The sequence below is a fragment of the Chiloscyllium plagiosum genome, chromosome 10 (assembly GCF_004010195.1).
Source record: "Chiloscyllium plagiosum isolate BGI_BamShark_2017 chromosome 10, ASM401019v2, whole genome shotgun sequence".
Lineage (NCBI taxonomy): Eukaryota > Metazoa > Chordata > Chondrichthyes > Orectolobiformes > Hemiscylliidae > Chiloscyllium > Chiloscyllium plagiosum.
In genome coordinates, this window is record NC_057719.1 from 39,925,079 (window position 1) to 39,947,997 (window position 22,919).

General features: G+C 37.1%; 1 protein-coding gene across 7 annotated transcripts in view; it reads left to right on the forward strand.

Moving 5' to 3' along the window:
- Nucleotides 1-22,919, forward strand: part of klc1a (kinesin light chain 1a) — a 102,818-nt gene that overhangs the window by 50,692 nt on the left and 29,207 nt on the right. For 5 of the 7 annotated variants that reach the window (XM_043697511.1, XM_043697514.1, XM_043697513.1 and 2 more), the window contains exons 5-13: nt 2,649-2,874; nt 4,813-4,900; nt 5,378-5,479; nt 6,793-6,966; nt 11,142-11,241; nt 11,653-11,705; nt 12,225-12,292; nt 19,845-19,953; nt 20,491-20,652. In XM_043697511.1, coding sequence (XP_043553446.1) covers nt 2,649-2,874; nt 4,813-4,900; nt 5,378-5,479; nt 6,793-6,966; nt 11,142-11,241; nt 11,653-11,705; nt 12,225-12,292; nt 19,845-19,953; nt 20,491-20,652 — 1,082 coding nt within the window. The remainder of the gene's footprint in view (nt 1-2,648; nt 2,875-4,812; nt 4,901-5,377; nt 5,480-6,792; nt 6,967-11,141; nt 11,242-11,652; nt 11,706-12,224; nt 12,293-19,844; nt 19,954-20,490; nt 20,653-22,919) is intronic. The other 2 variants (XM_043697512.1, XM_043697517.1) reach the window with 1 other exon arrangement.

A 22,919-nucleotide genomic window follows, 5' to 3' on the forward strand; every position in this document is an offset into this window, starting at 1 on the left:
GTCTGACCTTTCACCCTCACCTTGACCTCTTTCCACCTATCACATTTCCGACGCCCCTCCCCCAAGTCCTTCCTCCCTACCTTTTATCTTAGCCTGCTGGACAAACTTTCCTCATTCCTGAAGAAGGGCTTATGCCCGAAACGTCGATTCTCCTGTTCCCTGGATGCTGCCTGACCTGCTGCGCTTTTCCAGCAACACATTTCCAGCTCTGATCTCCAGCATCTGCAGACCTCACTTTCTCCTCATCTATCTCCGAGGCACAAGTATGCTGGAATACAGTGTGATGGAATATTCCCAATGTGCATGGATGAGTGCAGCCCCAACAACATTCAAGAAACCTGACACTACCCAGGACAAAGCAGCCCACTTGATTTGGCACTGCATCCAAAAGCATCCACTCTCTCGGCCACTGATGCTTTGTGTACAATTGTGGCCTTTTTCTAAGGAGGGATAAATGCATTTGCATCAGTTCCATCCTCTTCTGTCAGACAGAGGATAAGGAAGCTTACACTCCACCAATAGGTTCAAGAACACTTCATCCCTGTTATTATTAGACAGCTGAATGGGCCTCTCTAACTTCAAATAATGTTGATCTTACTCCAGTTGACATTGTTATGATCTGTATGTCCTGTTTCCTATGATCTGTCTGTAGTGCTCACAAAACAAACCTTTTCACTGTACCTGGGTACATGTGATTATGATTAATCAAATGAAATAAAAAAGGATCAGATGCAGTGTTAGCTTATAAGGAAAGTTTGAGTGCATACTTATTGGAAGGGGGGCTCCTATGGCACAGCGGTAGTGTTCCTGGGTTCAAGTTCTAAGTGCTCCAGAGATGTATCATAAAACATTCAAACAGGTTGGATAAAAATGCCTATGCTCATGGAGTTTAGAAGAATGAATGTTGGCCATATTGAAACATATTAAATCAAGGGAGCTTGACGAAGTAGATGTTCAGACAATATTTCCCTGAGTGGAGGTGTCTCGAGCCAGAGGTATAGTTTCAGAATAAGCAATCAGCATTTAAGACAGAGTTAAGGAGAAACTTCTTTTATGGTCATGAATCCTTGCAATTCCCTACCCTAGAGAGCTTTGGAAGCTTGGTCATTGAATATATTCATACCTGAGATGTGCATGTTTTTAAAATTATGTAGGAATCAAGGAGTGTTGGTGAACTGGCATAGAAGTAGATTCAAACCCAGGTCCATTCAGCTATGATCTTAATGAATGACAGGCTGGAGAGTCCTTATTTAATCCTGTTCCTACTACTTGTGATCTTTTGTTCTAGTCAAATGTGAGGTTTTTCACTTTTAAATGGTATAAGATATTAAATGTTGTTGAGAGACAGGAGCTCAAATAAATATACAGGTACAGCAAGTAATGAGGAATGTGTGTTAACTTTTATTCTCAGGGAATTGGCATGCAAGAGTAAGAAAGTCTTTATGGAATTTTGAAGTTTTGATGGAGCCACTTTGGATATTATTTACTGTTTTGGTCTCCTAGATTAATTCTGTAATGAAAGGATTGTCCTCAGGAGAAATGAGTAAATTAAGTTTCTATTATTTGAGGTTTAGAAGAACGAAAGGTGATCATATTGCAATGCAGGCTTTTGAAAGAGCTGAATAAGGTAGATGGAGAGGGGCTGGTAGGAGCAGAAATAGGGCATTGAGTGCTGAAGGGCGTAGTCTCAGGACCAGGACACGACCATTTTGAACTTTGATGAAAACTGTCTTTGCCTAGAGCAATGGATCTATGGAATTCTCTACTCCTGAGACTTGTGAATACTCTGTGGTCAAGTATATTCAAGACTGAATGTGATATGTTTTCTAAGAGAATTGGGTGGGATTTGAGAGTCTAGCAGTGTGGAATGAAGTCTCAAGGTTGAACATGATCACATAATTGGTAGAGCAGGATTGAGCAACCTGTTTCACCTTTATTTCTTTTGTTCTTGTATTCTGCAGCTTTGTCAACATTATTTTCCTATGTATACTCTTAGCTCTACATTTCATTCTTCATTATCCCTATGTTCCTTTTCATTATTTTCCTTCCCCCGTTTTGTTGCTGATGTTCTGCACACGATAGGAAATTTAAAATAGAAGACTTTTGTGTGATAGTACACGTTTGTATTCTTAAAAGATTCTGTCCATATTAGGCGAGATGCTGATGGGTATAAAGCAAACCAGATTTTGAGTTAAAATGACCTACTGTATTTTTATGTCATTGTTTAAAGTTGAACATTTCCATTATCTCTCCTACTCTTGATCTGAAATTGTTATGCATACCGAAATAGGAAAACCTTGACCCAAATAGCGTTAAGTTACAGTTGCTGTCATGGTATACTGATTAATCAGTTATAATTTGAATGCAACTGAGGAAAAAGTGATACATAATTGGTGTTATGTTTGTAAGAGGCCTCAATCAAAATGAGTGACTTTGAAATCCTTAAAAGAAAACTTCTGAGTGCTTGATTAAGCCAATGTTTTGACTGAGAGTTCTGGAAAAATACTTTAATGTGATATCTGGGCTGTTAGTAAAGTTCCAACAATTGTGTTACATCTAATATAGTATGTTATAGATAATATTTTACCTACAGTGTTTTCTATCCATATAACTTGAAATATTAAAGATAACATTTTATCAATTTACAGTTCAGCAACAACACAGCAGTGCAGCCGTTGCAGCACAGCAGGGTGGTTATGAGATACCAGCCAGACTAAGGACCTTACATAATTTAGTCATACAGTATGCATCTCAAGGCAGGTATGAAGTAGCCGTACCTCTTTGTAAACAGGCTCTTGAAGATTTGGAGAAAACATCAGGGCATGATCATCCTGACGTTGCTACTATGCTCAATATTCTTGCTTTGGTGTACAGGTTAGTGTCACATTGCTATTTATGGAAAAGTATGAATTTTTAAAGTATTTATGAAAGAAATAATTATGACTTACAGAACAAATCACTTATGCTGGAGCCTTTATTTATGCAATCACATTTTACAAGTTACAGAAGCAGTAAGATGTTTATTGGAACTAAAACGTAAACTTGTTTAAGAGCAATAAGTAATTGCTTCATACCTGGTTTGAGGACTTTTGAAAGTGTATAATGTTCTTCAGTGATGGTGCACAGGTTTAATCCAATGACATCTATTTTTGTGAGGTATAATGATCCACAAGTGACTGAAACAGTCTGAGCTCAGTTGTTAGTGCTAGCTAATCCGTGTAATAAAGTTGTGCATAATTTGACATATCATTTGGATATTATAATGTTGGCTTGCTTGAGAAATGGAAATGCCACACTGCAAACTTTGTTTTAATTGGCACCTAATGAACCAGCACTTTTGATAAACCAGCAGATGTTATATACTTGAAACATCAGAAGTTTACTGTATTATTGCGAACTTCACAATGTCTGAGTAGTCAGCTGAGAGTGCAAGTAAGAAGGCACCTGTCGTTAAGTTTTAATTAAGCTATTATTTAAGTGATATATGCTGTAAATTAAGTATAATAATGTTGCATTGTGTTTCTATTAGTTAGTGTGTGTTTTTACCTTGGTTATGTGGACCCCTTGATCAACCAGAATATTTGATCAACTGGTACAGTCCTGGTCCCATAGTTGTCAGTTAATAAATAATTTCCTGTATTATGTTTGGTGCTTTGCTGAAGGGCAACAGGAATAACTCATGCATGTTTGAACCTGTACTCAATGCTCCACTTTTGTTCATATTGATTTGTATAGGAGGTTTTTAGATAGGACATAGGCGAGATGCATTATTTTGTTTTCTTCTACTCAAATGCTTATTTAAACCTTGTAGATTGTATGTTGCATCCCTACATCACCCCCGCGGTTTACCTCCAGCAACACACTAAGCTAGCTGATTCATGTTCCTATTATATAGTAACAACATAAGTGAGGTTTACATTTAATGGTGCTGGTGAGATAGTATGTAGGCTGTACTGGTGGATATGCTAAAGATTTATCAAATAACATCTGCATTTGGCTGTTTAGATCAGGCACCCAACAGGACCATGTGGGCAAAGCTCAAGGCATGGTGTTTAATGTTACATGGGATTCCTCAATTGGATAGAATTTGCTAAATAATCATGAGTGGGTAAGAATTACAATGACAGTCAATTTTAGGATTCTGTCATGCTTGCAATTTGGTACGCGTGTACATACACTGGAAGCTTCATATCACTAGACAGAACCAGTTCCACTTGCATGCCAAATTGCAAACCCTGGAAAATTCATTTGTTAATAGACAGTCCTGTTTTTTTTTTGCAGGCAGGAAAAAAACACACACATGCAACAGTCATTCTCTGGTTCATTTCTAGGCAATGTCTTGACCAACCAAAATCAACCTGCCTAATTTAAAATTTAAATAAAGTTTGGCACTTAACTGAATGTCATAATCCAACTGGTCCAGTCTCTATAGAAATGCCTCTACCAATCAGAATCTATTTAAAAGCCAATTCACACATTTTTCTCATACAGCATAGACATGTTATCCTGCTATACAATGACATTATTTTGAATATCTGCATGAATGCAAGATGAATAGTTTTGACAAAATGTCTTTTCTCAGCAAAACTCAAATATAACAGTTGTGAAATCGCACAGTTGAGATAATTCTGTAAATGTTTAACTTTCATTTTATTGTGACTACCACAAATGAATAAATGCAAACAAATAATTTTAGCTTGTGAGAGAGATGTGTACAAGTGAAATTTGCAAATGAGACCTTTTGAGCACTTGAGACATTAGATTCATATAAATTTTAATTGTGGCCCTTTTTATTTGAAAAATGTGATTTAGAGATCAGAACAAATACAAAGAGGCAGCAAACCTACTTCATGATGCCTTAGCCATTCGAGAGAAGACCTTGGGTAAAGATCACCCTGCGGTTTGTGTTGCCTTTTCATAACATACTTTACATCTGTACATTATTTGTGTGGAAATCTAGAGTAAGGTTTAAATTATTCTTCATGTTAAACCAACAGGCTGAAATTTACATCTCCCTTTCCTTAATGATGAGCAGGTAGGGAGGTTAAATTGTGAATCACCTATTCATTTAGTTATAAAGAATCATTACATGCACACCCTTGACCATATGTGCATAATCCAAAAATCATATTTTTCGGCAGTATTCCAGAGAGCTTTCATTGATTTTGTTTGATTTGGTTTTAGGTGCTAATATCTTTGAATATATATTTCTGATAAATGTTGATACTACTATATACTACATAAATATGAAATCTCCACACTTTATTTATTGAATTTAATTTTGATTTTTCTGGTTTTGATCTAGCCTTTGATTATCTTGTGTTAGTTCTTTATCATAAGGCTTTTCCTTGTAATTATCTAATTGGATTCCTTTTAGGTGGCAGCTACATTAAATAATCTTGCAGTACTTCATGGAAAAAGGGGAAAATATAGAGAGGCTGAACCCATGTGTAAGAGAGCTCTGGAAATACGTGAAAAGGTCAGCATGTTATACTTATAGATTCAACATACGTTGTGCTTTAGGAAATATTTTGGTAAACCATTTTCAACAGAAATGTTTTCTTCTGCAATTTGCTATAAAAAGTGAAGTTGCAATCCACATAGGATGGATCACATGGAACCAATACATTACGCTTTTGTTGCAGGACAGACAATGTGTCTGTTATTAAATCTTGTATATTGACTACCTCATGCAATGTTACTGATAACTAAAGATTTTTACTGTTTATACATGACCAGTTTACCTTGGGTTCCTTTCAGGAAAATAATAAGCAGTTTGTACTATGCATTTGGACCAATTGAGGACTAGATAAATGTGGAAGAGATATCTTCCTGTAGTAGAATACTGGGTCCTCATTTCAAACTGTATAACTAGTTAGCAAGTGAGATTTATGCCTTTTGGGGATTTCTAGACCATTGAAGAGAATGGTCTAGTTGCAAAACAATTGTGTTGTCTCAAAATGTCCATCAGCAAAGGTGATTGTACCTTTGAAATTTATCACTTGCGAAGCTGGTGTACAAATACCATTGCTGTCAGTTTCATATGCCAATTTAATTTGAAATCTAATTTAAATTAAAATCAGTTATCTTAACTTTGTGTAGATCACTGAGTAATATTTGAGTCTTGCCTGCTATTGTGGGCATTCTACTTCTATGGGATATTGATACATTTAGATAAGGCATTAAGGCTAAAGACTGACTGCTAACCTTCTATTTACTGACGAAACGATTTAGAGGAGTGCAAGTGTTTAAAAATGTATGAAATAAATAGTGTGATTAGAAATAACGATGGCAATTGAATGAAAAGTAATAAGCAAAATGGATGAGTTGATCTTTTGAGTGATGGGTAGTGTCAGTATCTAGATATTTGTAACCACAGAAATGAGTTATTGCAGTAATCTTGTCAAGCAAGGTTTGACTACTTTGAATGTTATTCTCCAATTTACATTGAAGTACACTTATTCAGAAGATTGATGGAACTTAATTGAATTAGATCAGAGTGGCAGGCATATGCTCATTGCCAGATTTTGCAATTCATCAAAATTAATTCGCATTGTTTATTCAATTTGAATTTCACTATTATGGAAGTTGAATCCTTCTGTAAAATTGTTTGCTTTTCTTTTAATAAGGTCTGTTACTTCATGATCTCTGTATATTTTAAATTTTATAGACCATCTCTTAACATTGATGTGTATATAATTATCGTTACTTGAGCATCTGCATTGAGAAACAGTGAGTTGCTGAATACTTTGCGAAGTGAATATATTAAAATCTTTACGCTTATTTTTGTAGGTACTGGGTAGGGATCATCCTGATGTGGCAAAACAGCTAAATAATTTGGCATTGTTATGTCAGAACCAGGGAAAGTATGAAGAAGTAGAATATTATTATGAACGTGCATTGGAGATTTATCAGACAAAACTTGGACCTGATGATCCAAATGTAGCAAAGACAAAAAACAACTTGGTAAGACTGCATGATCGTATTAAATTGTTACATATGAAAAGTTGTGATCAACAGCATATGTTACATTCTAATTTCATAACATAATATTTATCTTAGTTTAATGGCAGTTAATAAACTGAACTTCATTTATATTAATTTCTTGAATTTAAATTTAAACCCTCTGTCTGTCTTCCCTTTCTCTCCCTCTATATCTCTTACTGTTTAGAGTTTGTATTAATATAGCTTTCACAACCTCAGGATGTCATAAAATGCTTTCATATCAACTATATTTTTGATTTATGTTCACCATTGTGATAAAGCAAAATGCTGGAACTGATTAACATGGAACAAGATCCAACAAACCACAATGAAATAAATGACTGGATGGTGTCAGCTTCTTGAGTGTTGTTGAAGTTGCATTCATCCAGGTAAGTGAGGAGTATTCTGTCACACTCCTGACTTGTGACTTGTAGATGGTAGGTACCCTTTGGGGTGTCAGGAGGTTATTCCCAACCTCTGACCTGCTCTTGTAGCCACTGTGATTATGTGGCCAGTCCAGTTGAGTTTCTGGTCAATGGTAACCCCATGGATATTGATAGTAGTGATAATACAATTGAATGACAAAGGGCAGTGGTTAGATCCTCTATTATTGTAGATGGTCATTGTCTGGCATATAAGTAGTGCAGATGTTACTTGGCATTTACCAGCCCAAGCCTTGATATGTCCAGATCTTGTTGCATTTGAGCATGGACTACTTCAGTATCTGAGGGCCGAAAGCCAAAATTACTGGAAAAGGTCAGCAGGTCTGACAGCACCTGTGGAGAGAAATCAGAGTTAACTTTTCGGATTGAGTGACCTTTTCTCAGAACGCAGTACCTGAGGAGTTATGAATGGTGAAATCATCTGTGGATGTCCTCACTTCTGACATTATAATTGGGGGAAGGTCATTGATGAAGCAACTGAAGATGGTTGGGCTTAGGACACTGCCCTGAGGAACTCCTGCAGAGATGTCCTGGTGTTCAGATCACTGACCATCAACAACAACCATCTTCCTAAGCGCCAGGTATGATTCAAAGGAGTGGAGAGTTTTCCTGCTGGTACATATTGATTCCAGTTTTGCTCGAGCTCTTTGATGCCACACTTGATCAAATGTAACCTTGATGTCAAGGGTTGTCATTCTCATCTCACCTCTGAAATTTAGGTCTTGTGTCCATGCTTGAACCAAGACTGCAATGAAGTCAGGAGTTGACTGACCCAAGTGGAACCGAAACCGAGTGTCGCTGAGCAAGTGCTGTTTGATAGTACAGTTGATGAGTCCTTCCGTCACTGGGCAGTAATTGGCTTGGTCGGATTTGTCCTGCTTTTTGTTCCAGGAAATACCTGGGCAATTTTCCACATTGTTGGGTAGATGCCAGCATTGTACCTCTACTGGGGAGAGTTTGGCGAGGAGAGTGGCAAGTTCTGGAGCGCAAGTCTTTAACACTACTGCTGGAATGTTGTCATTGGAATGTTGGAATATTGCCTTTGCCTAAATTTCTTGATATCAAATAGAATGAATCGAATTGGCTGAAGTCTGGTATTCATAATGCTGGGGACCACTGGAGTAGTCCATGATGGATCATCCTTTCTGTGAATGCTTCAGCGTTACCTTTTGTGCTGAGATAGCACATTGACCTTAAATTGATTAGATTAGCTTTCCTACAGTATGGAAACAGGCCCTTTGGCCCAATATGTCCACACCGACCCTCGAGTAACTCAACCAGACCCATTCCCTTACCCTATATTTACCCCTGACTAATACACCTATCACTATGGGCAATTTAGCATGGTCAGTTCACCTGACCTGTACATCTTTGGATTGTGAGAGGAAACCGGAGCACCTGGAGGAAACCCATGCAGACACTGGGAGAATGTGCAAACTTCACACAGACATTCGCCCGAGGAGGGAATCAAACCTGGGTCCCTGGCTCTGTGAGGCTGCAGTGCTAACCTCTGAGCCATCGTGCTGCCCTTTTTTGTTTTTAAAAAAATTTTATTTAACTTTTTTGTGTACAAATAAAGGTTACAAATGCCTTAGGATTTGTTCAATTATCTTAAAATTCAAATCCCTTTCATATCTAACTAACCTTTGAAAGTGACAGAGACCTAAATCAAGTTATTCAATACAGAAATTAAGCACTGCTTCCTCTTTCCTGCCTGGATGGAACTTCTTACACAGAACAGTTTTGTAAAATAAATGAATCAATGAGTAAATAATCATAGTAAGCAGTGCTACTGCAGGTTGCATCAGCTTGTGCGGAACACATTCACACACTTAGAGTTATGTTATTCAACTGACGATCCAAAAATGCAAGGTGCAAAAGGTTTCCACACAAGATTTGAATAAGTACTATTTATATAACTTAATCCTGATTATTTCAATAAATAACTAACCCATGTCACTAGACTGTGCAGATGGCTTAACAATTACAACAATACGTCAAGAGCGGGTTACAATGGTTTACAGTCATTTGGTGAAGGGAATTATCACTCTTTAACTACTGCATTATAATACAATATTTTCCCATCCAATTATTCGTCTAAATTGTTACTGGTTATTGTTCCATACAGTACCTGACAAAATCCCCATTGTTTATTACTCAATTGACTTCACAGTAGATCATGATAAGTTGAAAAATAACATATGAAATCTAGGTAATTGTCATTATTAAAGCACTGACATTGGAGACTGAAGTTTGCTAATAAGCCTGCAGTCACTTCAAAGGCATCTCCGTTATGTGAAAAATTGAGGTTCCAGCTATTAAAAGAAATACTGTTATTCCCCCTGTAGTACTAAATTGATAAGACTTTCTACCAGTCTTTTAGCATTTCTAACAGTACGTTGTAACTGTCTGTGTTTGAATACAGTTTAATTAATATCTCCACTCATCTTGCTGAAATACATTAATGTGAATGATAGAGGGTCACATTCTCCATTTTGATATAATCCAGGAGGTGCCACTGCTTTGATCTAAGATGTCTCCACGTCAGTTTGCACACGTGCTCAGTATGACCTCATTATAAAAACACCCCCTTCAACCAGAAGCACACTACATGTCACAAAGTTTGAAACTCTGAAGAGTTTGTGTTTGTACTAGGTTTATAAAATGCCTTATGCAATATACCTAATTTGAGTAACCAACATGCTATGAAAACTTAGGTCTGGTAGCTTGTGGTGGTATTTGTGGTGGTGTTTGGGGAGGAGGGGAATCTCAGAATGAAGGACAAAGTTCATGGTCTGGAGTTGTTGAACTCAATATTGAGTTCAGATGGCTGTAAAATGCCCCAGTGGAAAACAAGACACTGTTTCTGCAGCTTGCGTTGGCTTCATTGAAACATTGCCGTAGACCTAAGATAGAAATGCAAATATGAGAGCAAGACCGTGCACTCAAATGGGAGCTGATGGTGAGGTTGAGGTCATGGATGTAGACTGAGTGAAGATATTCTGTAAAGCAGCCATGTTCTGAATTTTGTTCTTGAACTTGATATTTCCATTCCCCCAACTTATTTTGTTTTTTATGATCTTACTTTGTTAAACTTCATATTTTTCTTGTTAATAGCACCTACTTAGGATCTGTCTCATCCATTGCCTCTGCCTTTGTACTTTGTTTTATGAGACCTTTGATTTCCAGTCTGCTTTAATGTTTTCCTGACCTGCCTTTGCATTCTATTTGTTCCTCTTTGCCCTTTTTCAACAGCATGTGCATAAATCACCACAACCTGCTTCAATTCGGCTACTTGTTAAGAAATCTCACAGACAATCAAGTACTGAAAGAATGATTTAGACTTTATTGCATATGGCAACCCTCAAGTAAGCAAGTTAAGCCTTACTTGGCTATGAGTCATGGTGGAATGTAGCTACAATTCCAATCAACAGTGTCTCTGATGTCCAGGATTTGATCCTTGTGCAGTGTTCTTTGGATTTCTGCTGATGAAGACTTCTGGTTTGAATTCTTGTCCTTTTAATATCTTGTCCATCACTTCATTGTTTCCTGCTTTTTTTGTTATTACACGCTTGTCACACATTCTTATGCTTTTACTTCATTTACTTGGTCTCTATATGAATTTTATGGATTTTTAAAAATGCAAGTTTCACTGTAGTTAAGCCCCTGGACTCCACTATGTTTTTGAATAAAATATGTGTTCTGGGTTTCCAGGCTTCTTGCTACCTAAAGCAAGGCAAGTTCAAACAAGCAGAAACATTGTATAAAGAGATTCTCACTCGTGCTCATGAAAGGGAGTTTGGTTGTGTGGATGGTAAGTAGATGTTTTTGGGTTTTTCCCCCATTCTGACAAGCACAACTTAACTGATTTTTGTTACATAGGTCAGCATGAACGAGGTTTAAATTCTGTTAGCTTTCTCCCCCATTTACTTTGTTTTTGTTGCTGATGCAGAAATTTGGTGGTGTTTCCAGGTGTATGGATAATTTTTTGAATTAACAATGACTGGAAGTACACAGATTTAACATTCCAGTCTTATCTGAGTTCTGTCATATTTTCTTATTTTAATGCATTCTCTTTCCTGCTAATTTATTTGGGCAGTCAAATTCCTGTTTCTTTTAAGAAAGATAACCTTGAATGAAAGATCAAATTATTAAAGTTATGGAACAACTCTCTATTTGTGATGTTACTTTCTGTATGAAAAATGGCTGAATTATCTTTTCCCAGATGAAAATAAGCCTATTTGGATGCATGCTGAAGAAAGAGAGGAACAGTGCAAGGTAAGATTAAGTTGGTTAACATGACTTTCCTATTGTTTTTAGTGTTATTATGGAACATGCTTTTAGTCTGCTTCAGACCGATCATAAAATGAATCCATAACGAATTCTGTAATAGTGGAAAGATATGAATGTTGGAAAGTATTTTATGATCACAATATTACATGCGCCATCTTTAATTAAGAGGATATGAAGTCAGTGTTCTATGAATCTTCCAATAGGCAGGTTTTCCTGAAAGGCTCACTTTTATATGTGATATTTCCCCTTCTTTAAAAAGGTGACAGGCAATATGAATTTCTGTGAATATGTTGGGTGAGACTGAGGCATGAGTTTGAGGAATTTTATGTTAGTCTTCTCAAATGCTACAATTTTGAACTCAAACGACCAGAAGATGTTGAAGTAGTATGTGTTCCATAATCACTGCATTCTGCACTTGATTTTTTTTTAATGCTCTCTTTGTCAAATGCTTGAATTTCATATATAAGCCTGTTTTATATATTATGCATATTGTATTTTATTTAGGGAAAACCAAAAGATGGCACCACATTTGGTGAATATGGAGGCTGGTACAAGGCATGCAAAGTTGACAGGTATATTTTCAGATTTAAATTTTTTAAAAAAATTATTGTAAACAGAATGGCATACTTTATTTCTTAAGTGGCTCATGAAACCATACATTTTGCTTCTATTTAAGTTACCATTTATTGCTTATTTTGGAAATGTGAATACTCAATTTAAATAATTTAAATGTGCCAGTAATCCCAGAACAATCCTAATTTTAGATGCAACTTTATGTTGGTAGACTAGTGTGGTAACAATTTAAACCGTTTACATCTTTCACTTTGGATAGTAATGTGAATTCTTGAGAATATTATGCCCTTCAATCTTCATGTCTATACATGCCTGTTTAGAGACCAGTTGGAAATGGGGATGGCTGAGGTCCACAAAAGAGCCATCCATCTGTTTAAATGAAAGTTTAATCATTTTGTTTAAATGAAAGTAACAAAAGCATCTGGTCCAAGGTATGGAGAAAATAAATGGAACTATGTATATTTGCATAAGTAAATTGCATTGAACCATCCAGCCACCTAATCTGTGCTGTGGCACATAAGAATTGTGGTTTGAGAGCCTAAATTGCAATTAGGAACATAGGATATAAGAGCAGGAATGGGCCATTTGGCTCTTTGACTCTGATTTGATGTTCAACTAGACCGTGGCTAATTATCTACCTCTGCGATTTTCTCACCCAATCCTCCTATCTCTTGGATTTCTTGACGTTGAAGATATCATCAATCTGCTATAATGCTTATAGGCTGTGCATTCCCCTTATATAGTTTTGGGTAAAACAGCCCAATGATCAATGATGAGTATTGAAATAATCCTGTCTAGATATGACATAAAGGCGTTGATGTACAAAATGAAGCAGTTGTCGTCTATGTGTCTCCTTGCTGCCTAACAAGAATCTGTCTTGATATTCATTTAGTGCCACCTGAGGCAGCTATTTCCAAAGTTGTACAACCCTCTGAAAGGAAGAAAAATTTCCTCCATATTTGTCCTGGAAAGGTGACCCCTAACTTTAGAACATTGACCCCCCTCATTCAGGGAGGAGAAAGTGAGGTCTGCAGATGCTGGAGATCAAAGTTGAAACTTTATTGCTGGAACAGCACAGCAGGTCAGGCAGCATCCAGGGAACAGGAGATTCGACGTTTCGGGCACAGGCCCTTCTTCAGGAATGAGCAGAGAGTGTTCAGCAGGAGAAGATAAAAGGTAGGGAGGAGGGACTTGGAGGAGGGGAGTTGGAAATGTGATAGGTGGAAAGAGGTCAAGGTGAGGGTGATAGATCGGAGTAGGATGGAGGCGGAGAAGAGTTGGGCTGAAAGGTGGCAAATGGAGTTTAATGCAGAAAAGTGTGAGGTGATTCATTTTGGAAGAAGTAACAGTAATACAGAGTACTGGGGTAATGGTAAGGTTCTTGCAGTGTGGATGAGCAGAAAGATCTCCGTGTCCATGTACATAGATCCCTGAAAGTTGCCACCCAGGTTAATAGGATTGTTAAGAAGGCATATGAACCATGGGGTTATGTTGCAGCTGTAGGAAACTATGGTGTGGCCGCACTTGGAGTATTGCGTACAGTTCTGGTTACCACATTATAGGAAGGATGTGTAAGTTTTGGAAAAGATGCAGAGGAGATTTATGAGGATATTGTCTGGTATGGAAGGAAGGTCTTCTGAGGAAAGACTGAGTGACCTGAGGCTGTTTTCGTTAGAAGGAAGAGGTTGAGAGGTGACTTAATAGAGATGTGAAAGATGATCAGAGGATTAGATAGTGTTAGCAGAGAGAGACGTTTTCCTCGGATAGTGATGGCTAGCATGAGAGGACATAGCTTTAAATTGAGCGGTGATAGATATAGGACAGATGTCAGAGGGGTAGTTTCTTTACTCAGAGAGTAGTAATGGCGTGAAACTCCCTGCCTGCAACTGTAGTAGACTCACCGACTTTAATGTCTTTTTAAATGGCCATTGGATAAACATATGGATGATAATGCAACAATGCAGGTTAGTTCAGCTTCAGGCTGGTTTCACAGGTCAGCACAACATTGAGGGTCAGAGAGCCTGGACTGTGCTGTAATGTTCTGTGTTCTTTGAAAGCAAGATAATATTTCGAGTCTGGCGATTCTTCATCAGAACTGTTAACAGCTCAGGAAAGGTGGTAATATATTGAAGTGACGTTTGTGGGAAGGGGTTGGTCTTGCACAAGGTGACTTACTTGCCGATTTACTTCCTCCAACCTCAGTATCCAAGGCCTCAGGCACACCTTCCAGGTGAAGCAGCAGCTTACCTGCACTTCTCTCAACTCATTTATTTCATTCACTGCTCAGAATGTGGTCTCCTGTATATCGGGGGAGATGAAACACAGATTTGATGACCGCTTTGCTGAACACCTACACTCTGTCTGTAAAACATGACCCAGAGTTTCCCACTGCCTCCACTTCAACACACCACTGTGTTCCTACACCAACATTTCTGTCCCAGATCTGTTGCAGTGTTCCTTAACGCAAGTTCAAAGAACAACACTTCATTTTCCACTTTCTCCTGCTGAACACTCTCTGCTCATTCCTGAAGAAGGGCCTGTGCCCGAAACGTCGAATCTCCTGTTCCCTGGATGCTGCCTGACCTGCTGTGCTGTTCCAGCAATAAAGTTTCAACCCCCCTCATTCAGGATTGACCCACAAGGGGAAACGTCCTTTTAATGCTCACCTGGTCAAGTCAATCAAGATGTTACACACCTCGATAAAGTCACCACTCACTCTTCTAAACTCCAGTAGAAACAAATCAGCCTGTTCAACCTATCATCATCAGACTGTCTGCCTATCCCGATATCAATCTAGTAAAGCTGCTCTGACCAGCCTCCACTGCATTTACATCCTCCTTTAAGATAAGGACACCACAACAACAGACAATATAGAAGATAATGTCTCACCTGTCTCCTGTATAACTGAAGCACAACATACTTTATGTTCAGCTTCTCTTGTAATGAAGAAGAGCTTTTCATGGCCACCTTGAGTACATGCTTTACTTACACAGTAACTTTTTTTGTCATTCATGCGCCAGAGCACACAAATCCATTTGCACCATGAAATTCTATAGTTGCTCTTTGATGGAGTAATACTCTGCTGTTTTGTCTTCCTTCCAAATTGAAAATTTTTACATTTACTCCATCTGTCATGTTCTGGCACACGCATTTGACTTACCTATATGTATCTGCAACTCAAACCATAAGAAATAGGAACAGGAATAGGCTGTTCAGCACCATGAGCCTGCTCTGCCATTTAAAAGGATTATGGCTGATCTGATATTCTTCATGTCCACTTCCTTTTTTTTTCTTATAACCCTTGATTCCCTATTGATCAAGGATTTATCTATCCCAGCCTTAAATATGCACAAGGACCCTTTGCCACAGTGAGCTGTGGGGGTAATGTTCCAAAGAAATGCAACCCTCAGCAAACTTCCTCATGTTTTTGCAGCATACTTCCTGTCGTCGGCAAGTTTTTTGTTTTCCACCAGCTAAATTTCTATCCATGCTAATACGTTTTATTTTCTGCAATATCATATGCCTTCTGGACATCCAAGCATAGTACATCTGGCTCCACTTTATCCATGGAACAAGTTACTCCTTCAAAGAATTCAAGTTAATTGGTTAAACATGCTTTCTCTTTGAAAAAACCATGCCGCTTCTCCTGGATTACCTTGAGATTTTATAAATGCGCAGCTAGAATCTCTGATTCTGCCACCTTCTTCACACCAGTTAGTTTGACATCTGTAATAAATTTTGCTGTCTCCCATCCTTGAATAGAACGGTTATATTTGCTACTTGCTAGTCTGTTGAAACCTTTCCTGAATTTGGTGTTAATTTTCCAAAATTCACTAATGCCTCTACGACCTTATTAGCATCTACTTACAAGAGTTTGGCTAGAAATCCTTCAGGACCTGAAGCTTTATCAGCCCGCAGTTCTATCACTTTGCTTCCTATCACTTCTCTTGTGATTGTAATTTTGCTCTGTTTCATCTCCTGTTTTACATCTATTACTAGAATGCTTCTTTGTATTCTGCATAGTGAAAAAAGAAGCAAAATATTTGGTCATTTCTTCTGTTGTTTTCTTTTTACCTACTATTAAGTCACTGCTCTCACTGTCGAGAGGACCAACACTTTGTTTTACATATCTGTAGAAGCTCTTTTTATCTGTTTTTACATTCCTAGCTGGCTTTTCCTCAGTTTGTCCTCATTAATGTTTTGATCACTCTCTGCTCTTTATATTCTGACCCATCATCTGACTTGCTAGTCATTTTTGTATAGTTATATGCTTTCTACATCACAAGAATGTAAAAAAGTAGCAGGAGTAGATAATTAAACCCCTCAAACCTGCATATCTGATCATCATTGGCTTCAACTCCTCATTCAGGCCAACTCCTTGTGGCGCTATACCACCTGTGTACCACCTCTTGAAGTACATTCAGTTATCTAGCTACCACATCTCTATGGTAGAGAATTCCAGACATTCATAACCCTCTGAAAATTTATTCTCATCTCAGTTTTAACTGAATACCCTTTTATTCTGCAACTGTCCCCCCCTAATTTGAGATTGCCCCATTATGGAAACAGAGTCTAAACAGTTATCCTGTCAAGCACCCTCAGAATCTTCTCTGCTTCAATAAGATCACCCCTCACACAAGTTTAATTGAGAATATCTAGTTGGCATGGACAAGTTGGACCAAAACGTCTGTTTCCATGCTGTACAGTTCTATGACTGAGTCTAATGAATGAAAGCATAGTTTGTTTAGCTGTTCTTGATCAATCACCCAATTCATTTCAGAAATCACCTAATGATTCTCTTTTGAACTGCATGCAATGCTACAATATCTTTTCTTAAGTTTTGGGACCAATGTTGTACACTATAAAACTACCATGACCAACACCCTGTGCTGTTTTTAGAATCCAACTCTGAGCAACAATTCCATCCATCATCTTAGTTATTTACTGGGCCTGCATTGTAACTTCTAATGTTTCATGCAGAAGAGCATCCAGATCTCTCCTCTTCCTGTTTTAAAAGTCTTTCCATTTAAATAATAGTTTACCTTTTGATTCTTCCTACCATTGTGCATGACCTCTCACTTTCATTAAACTCCATCTGTGAAGTTTTTGCCCAGTCACTCAATCTATCTATATATCCTTGAAAATTTCTTCTATCCTTCTCACCAATTGGTCTCCCATTTATTTTCACATTGTCAGCAAATTTGGATACACTGCACTCTGCCACCTCCTCCAAGTCATTTAATATAGGTAGAGCCTCAATTAATTGCTTGGACTAATCCTTGCAGACACCACTAATTGTGGATGTGGAGGTTAGGTGGTTTAGCCATGTAAAACTGTCCTGTAGTGTCTAGGTATGTGTCTAGGTAAGTAGATTAGGCATGGTAAATGTGGGGATAGGGTGGAAAGCTGAATTTGAATGGGATACTCTTTGGAGTGTCAGTGCAGACTTGATGGACTAAATGGCCTCTTTCTGCACTAGGAATTCTGATTCTATTCTACAACCGGAAAAATTACCATTAATCCTGACTCCATATCTTCGGTTTGTTAACCAATCTGCAATCTATGCTAATGTATTATCCCAAAACCGTGAACTCCTATCTTGGACCTTCTTATGCGGCATCTTATTGAATGCCTTCTAGAAATCCAAATATGCAATGTTTACCAGTTCCCCTTTATCAACTCTGCTTCTTGTATCATTGAAGAATTCTACAAAAATTTTTCAAACATAATTTCCCTTTCACAGAATCATGCTGAGTAAATCCCCTGTTATTTCTTCCTAAATAATAATCTCTAATATCACCCAACGCATGTAAGGCTAAGTAGCCTGTAGTTTCCTGATTTCTATCTTCCTTCCTCCTTAAATATGGGTATCATATCAGCAGTTTTCTAATCTGCTGAAATCCTCCTGGAATCCAGTGAGTTCTGGAATATTTTGACTGATGTTTCCACTACCTCTATGGCCACATCCTTTAAAACACTTAGATGCAGGCCATCAGGTCCTGTTGACTTGTCTGTGTTCAATTCCATTAGTCAGTTCAATACCTTGTCCCTTGTGATGGTGACTGTCATAAGATTTTTCCTCCTATTATCATCATGCTTACTTGCTAACTTTGATGTTTATAGTGACGATTAGTTTTTGATTGGATACTCTCTCAAAAGGTTAGTTTTTTGATTGGATACTCTCCTTGACTGCCTTCATTACCCACATGTGGTCAATCCTTCTTGTTGAGCTCTTTTTGATCAGAAAAGATTCTTTCTGAACATTATGAAATATCTGCTTAAATGTCTGCCCCTGCTTATCTATTGATCTTGAATCGACTCTCTCTTCATACCTTTGAAATTGCCTTTATTTAAATTGAGGATGCTGGTTTGAAACTCAAGTTTTCTTTATCAAACTGAATTTGAAATTCAATCATGTTGCGATTGCTACCCTCTAGAGGTTTTTTAATGACAAGTTCTCTTATTAATGCTACCTTAGTTTACATTACTGTAAATAAAATAGCTCATTCCAGGTAAGTTCTGTAATATACTGCTCTACTCTACACCCCATCTCTCTTTCTGATTTTTTAAAACTTTCCTTAAATTGAACCCTTCCCTAGCCTCTTCTTTGTCTCCCCATTCCCTCCCCACCCTGATAATTCAAAGCCCTGTCTTCAACCCTGAAGACTGAGGATGTTTCTTCAATTTTCACAATATTTCATTGTAGGAAATTCCTGCTCATTCAGTAATAAATGTCAAGGAAATAATGTAACAAATTAGAGACAATGGAATGGTTGTGGTGAGTTAGAGCTGGTAGTGTTAGTATATGTGGTTTTGGATGATATTGCTGAGGTACCTGGAGCGTCAGAGGCTGAGGGGTGACCTTATAGAGGTTTACAAAATTATGAGGGGCATGGATAGGATAAAAAGACAAAGTCTTTTCCCTGGGATCGGGGAGTCCAGAACTAGAGGGCATAGGTTTAGGGTGAGAGGGGAAAGATATAAAAGAGACCTAAGGGGCAACTTTTTCACGCAGAGGGTGGTACGTGTATGGAATGAGCTGCCAGAGGATGTGGTGGAGGCTGGTACAATTGCAACATTTAAGAGGCATTTGGATGGGTATATGAATAGGAAGGGTTTGAAGGGATATGGGCCAGGTGCTGGCAGGTGGGACTAGATTGGATTGGGATATCTGGTCGGCATGGATGGGTTGGACTGAAGGGTCTGTTTCCATGCTGTACATCTCTGACTCTATGACTATAAGCTTGTAGGTGAGAAAAAAAGGATGCCAAGAAAAGTCCCTGAGAGGTAATGGAAGAGAAACAATTAGGAGTTATTCTTTGACTACATTTGATAGATTAGAATGGAATTGGGCTGGGTAAGTGCATCTGTTTCTGAGTCTGAGATTGGAAGTTAAATTTTCCAACAGTTTGTATTGAAATGCAAAGCACTGATTTTGTGGGTATCAAATCAATTTAAAGGGCAAAATGCCTCAAAATACTTTACATTCCATGTGTGATTATTTTAGTTCTAAAATGTTGATTTTTTTTTTACTTTAACCTCTTCAAATAGTCCAACAGTAACAACAACATTGAAGAACCTTGGGGCACTTTATAGACGTCAGGGCAAGTTTGAAGCAGCTGAAACACTGGAAGAAGCAGCTCTGAGATCTCGTAAACAAGTAAGCTTGAAGAATTGACCAATGTTTTACATGTTTATTACATTATGGCAGAATTAGTTTGGTGGGGGGATGGTAGTGAAGGAGTTGAGGTTTTTGTACCACGCTGTTGTATGTCTTGTACTGACAAAAACCATAAAGCTAAATATTAAATAATTTGAACATGTCAATATTAAGCTGACATTAAGGATCAACACCCTTTGTAAATAGGGGGGTCTAGATTTTACCCTTTGTAAATATCGAGACAGGGCATTGTATGCATAATAGCTTCAGGTCCGAATAAATGTATCTAATTATTCTTTATTACTATACACCTTTAAGAAGAAGAATATTGTTTGAATTCTCATTGCACTTAAGTTCCATCTATTCTTAAGATTGTTTTCTCCAGTAAAGAAAACAATGTTATATTTCCAAGTAAACACACTCTGAAATCATTTCTAGCATCCTTGAATACAGTTTATATTTTTATTTCAGTAGTATGTGTTTGCATATTTGAATTATGGAAACAATTCAAATAAAATGAATACCGTTGGTTCACAGGGTCTTGATAATATTCATAAACAAAGAGTAGCTGAAGTACTTAATGATCCTGAGAGCATAGAGAAAAGAAGAAGCCGTGAAAGTCTAAATGTAGATGTGGTAAAATATGAGAGTGGTCCTGATGGAGGCGAAGAAGTGAGTATGGGCGTAGAATGGAATGGGGTAAGTACAGTACACAGTCCACAGATCTGCAGTTTCTAGTACCTTAGTAAAACAAAAGTTACACCATTAGATTTTAGTAGTTAAATTGAAATATTAATGTTTAGAAATACACCATTAGATTTTAGTAGTTAAATTGAAATATTAATGTTTAGAAATCATTTCATGATTGACTAATGCAGGATAAAGATATAGGAACAATTGAACAAAGAACAGGGTTGCCACTTCAAAGTGACATTTTCAGATTAAAGTTAATCTATTATCTGTAAATAAACTGTTACGATTGCAATTTATTTCATTCCTAGCAATCTTTGCATAACACCAAGAACTACACACACGCAAATTGAGGAAATGAAATGTTAGAATATGGATTTCACTTGAAGTTTATTTGATTAAATCATTGGAGTTGAACTTCGGTGACCTTTAGCATCAGAACTTTCATGTTAAAGGTCTCTGTAAAATCAATTTTATTAAGATTTGCATATTGTAATCAATATTAATCAATTTAAATTACTTTTCATTTATGCACTAAGACAGCAATTTTCAGATCTTTTCTGTTACAGGAAATTGTAAAAGAAATTGGAATGAGGATTTCATTAATTTTCAAATTCAGTTTTGATCTACTCTTTATATTTTGGTTTACAAATGCAAAAGGTAGAATAGATTAACTGAATTATGAATTACTATGCACTTATCTAAGTTGAGAGTCCTGAGATATCATCTTTGATCCTATAGCATGCAGATTACATTGGAGAAGCCATCATAACTAAGTTCTCAAGTCTTATTAGCCAAGTACAGAGCAGCTTTGATTTGATTTTATTGTCACGTGTACTCAAGTATAAAAGTACAGGAGTACAGTGAAAAGTGCATATTGTCTTGCATGGCAGTAATAGCTGAGGTACAAATACCTAGGTACAGAATCTTAAGAACAAGGAAGGAAGAAAGAACGAACAAATATTTGCAAGGCACTAGTGTTGTCATGGTTGGTCACCCTCTTGGCTGGGGAACAAATGTGTTTAAGAAATGGAGAGAAAAATGCCTTTGAAAGTTTTTGTTCCCTTAAAATTGAGATGTACATGACAGAATATCATCTGATTATCCAATTTGTTTTGACAATGCATTGTTGCTGTAGGCACTCCTATGCTTGTACAGTAATAATGTAAAAATGCCACAAAATTCTAAATGTTATCAAATGATTTAATGCTTAAAATTCCTACCATGAAAACTTAATTTTTTGTTTGTGAGCATTGAAAAACTTCTAAAGTTCAAAGTATTATGTTTATAAGCTGTCTTTATTACTACTGTATGTATAAATGCTGTTTTGATTTTTCTGCTCATGTGAACTTATGATTGAGAAATGAATTATCTTTGAATAGGATTACATATTTTCGAGGAATATCAAATTGAAATGCCAAAGAGGTGGTGTGCATCATGAAAATTCTGGTAGCTAGGATTTCTGTTTATTTCCCATTTGAAACATGTTTCGTCATGTTACTTGCTATTTCATAAAATTTGAGCATCCCACTTATTGTTGCCAGTTACAACCTAAAATATTCCTTGCATGACAAAATTCACATGCACAATTTTTTTTGGGGGGGGGGAACTATATGTGGCAAATACACTTGAAAATATCATTGAGTTTACTGTGCAGAAATTGGGAAGGATTTTAATCAGCCAGTTTCATTATCAGGTCTTGCATTTGCAAATACTTTTGATAGGTGGTTGTATCTGAACCTGTGATGATCGGAATAATGCTGTTTCCAAGAAACTTAGTTTTGTAAGAACCAGTTAGAAATGTGTTTTGGCTAATCAGTCTGTCTTCTTTTCAATTCCATGAAGATATCCAGGAACTAGAGGTTTATCTTTTATATATTATGTAGTTTATGTTGGTACTGTGTACTGTACAGCTCTTTATATTTCTCTTGTGTTCTGTGCACTCACTTGTTCAAATATATCCTTGGTCTAATCTTTGTATTAACATAAAAGGTCTGTAAATAATATTTTGCGTGCACGCTTTTGTATTTTAAAGAAAACATAATTGCTAACACTATTTCTGGGTCATTTATTCACTAACATATTGGCTGTCAAAAAAATTAGCATAAGATTGTTTTAATCCACCAAGTATAAAATTATCTAATTGACTAATGCTGTTCATAACGTCTCAAGGTTTAATTCATTTTCATCTGTCTCCAGACTTTTGTTTTCACTTTTGGTTTCACTTCGGATTTAAATGCCAGAAGAGTCTATATCCAGGCTTACATGTAACTATG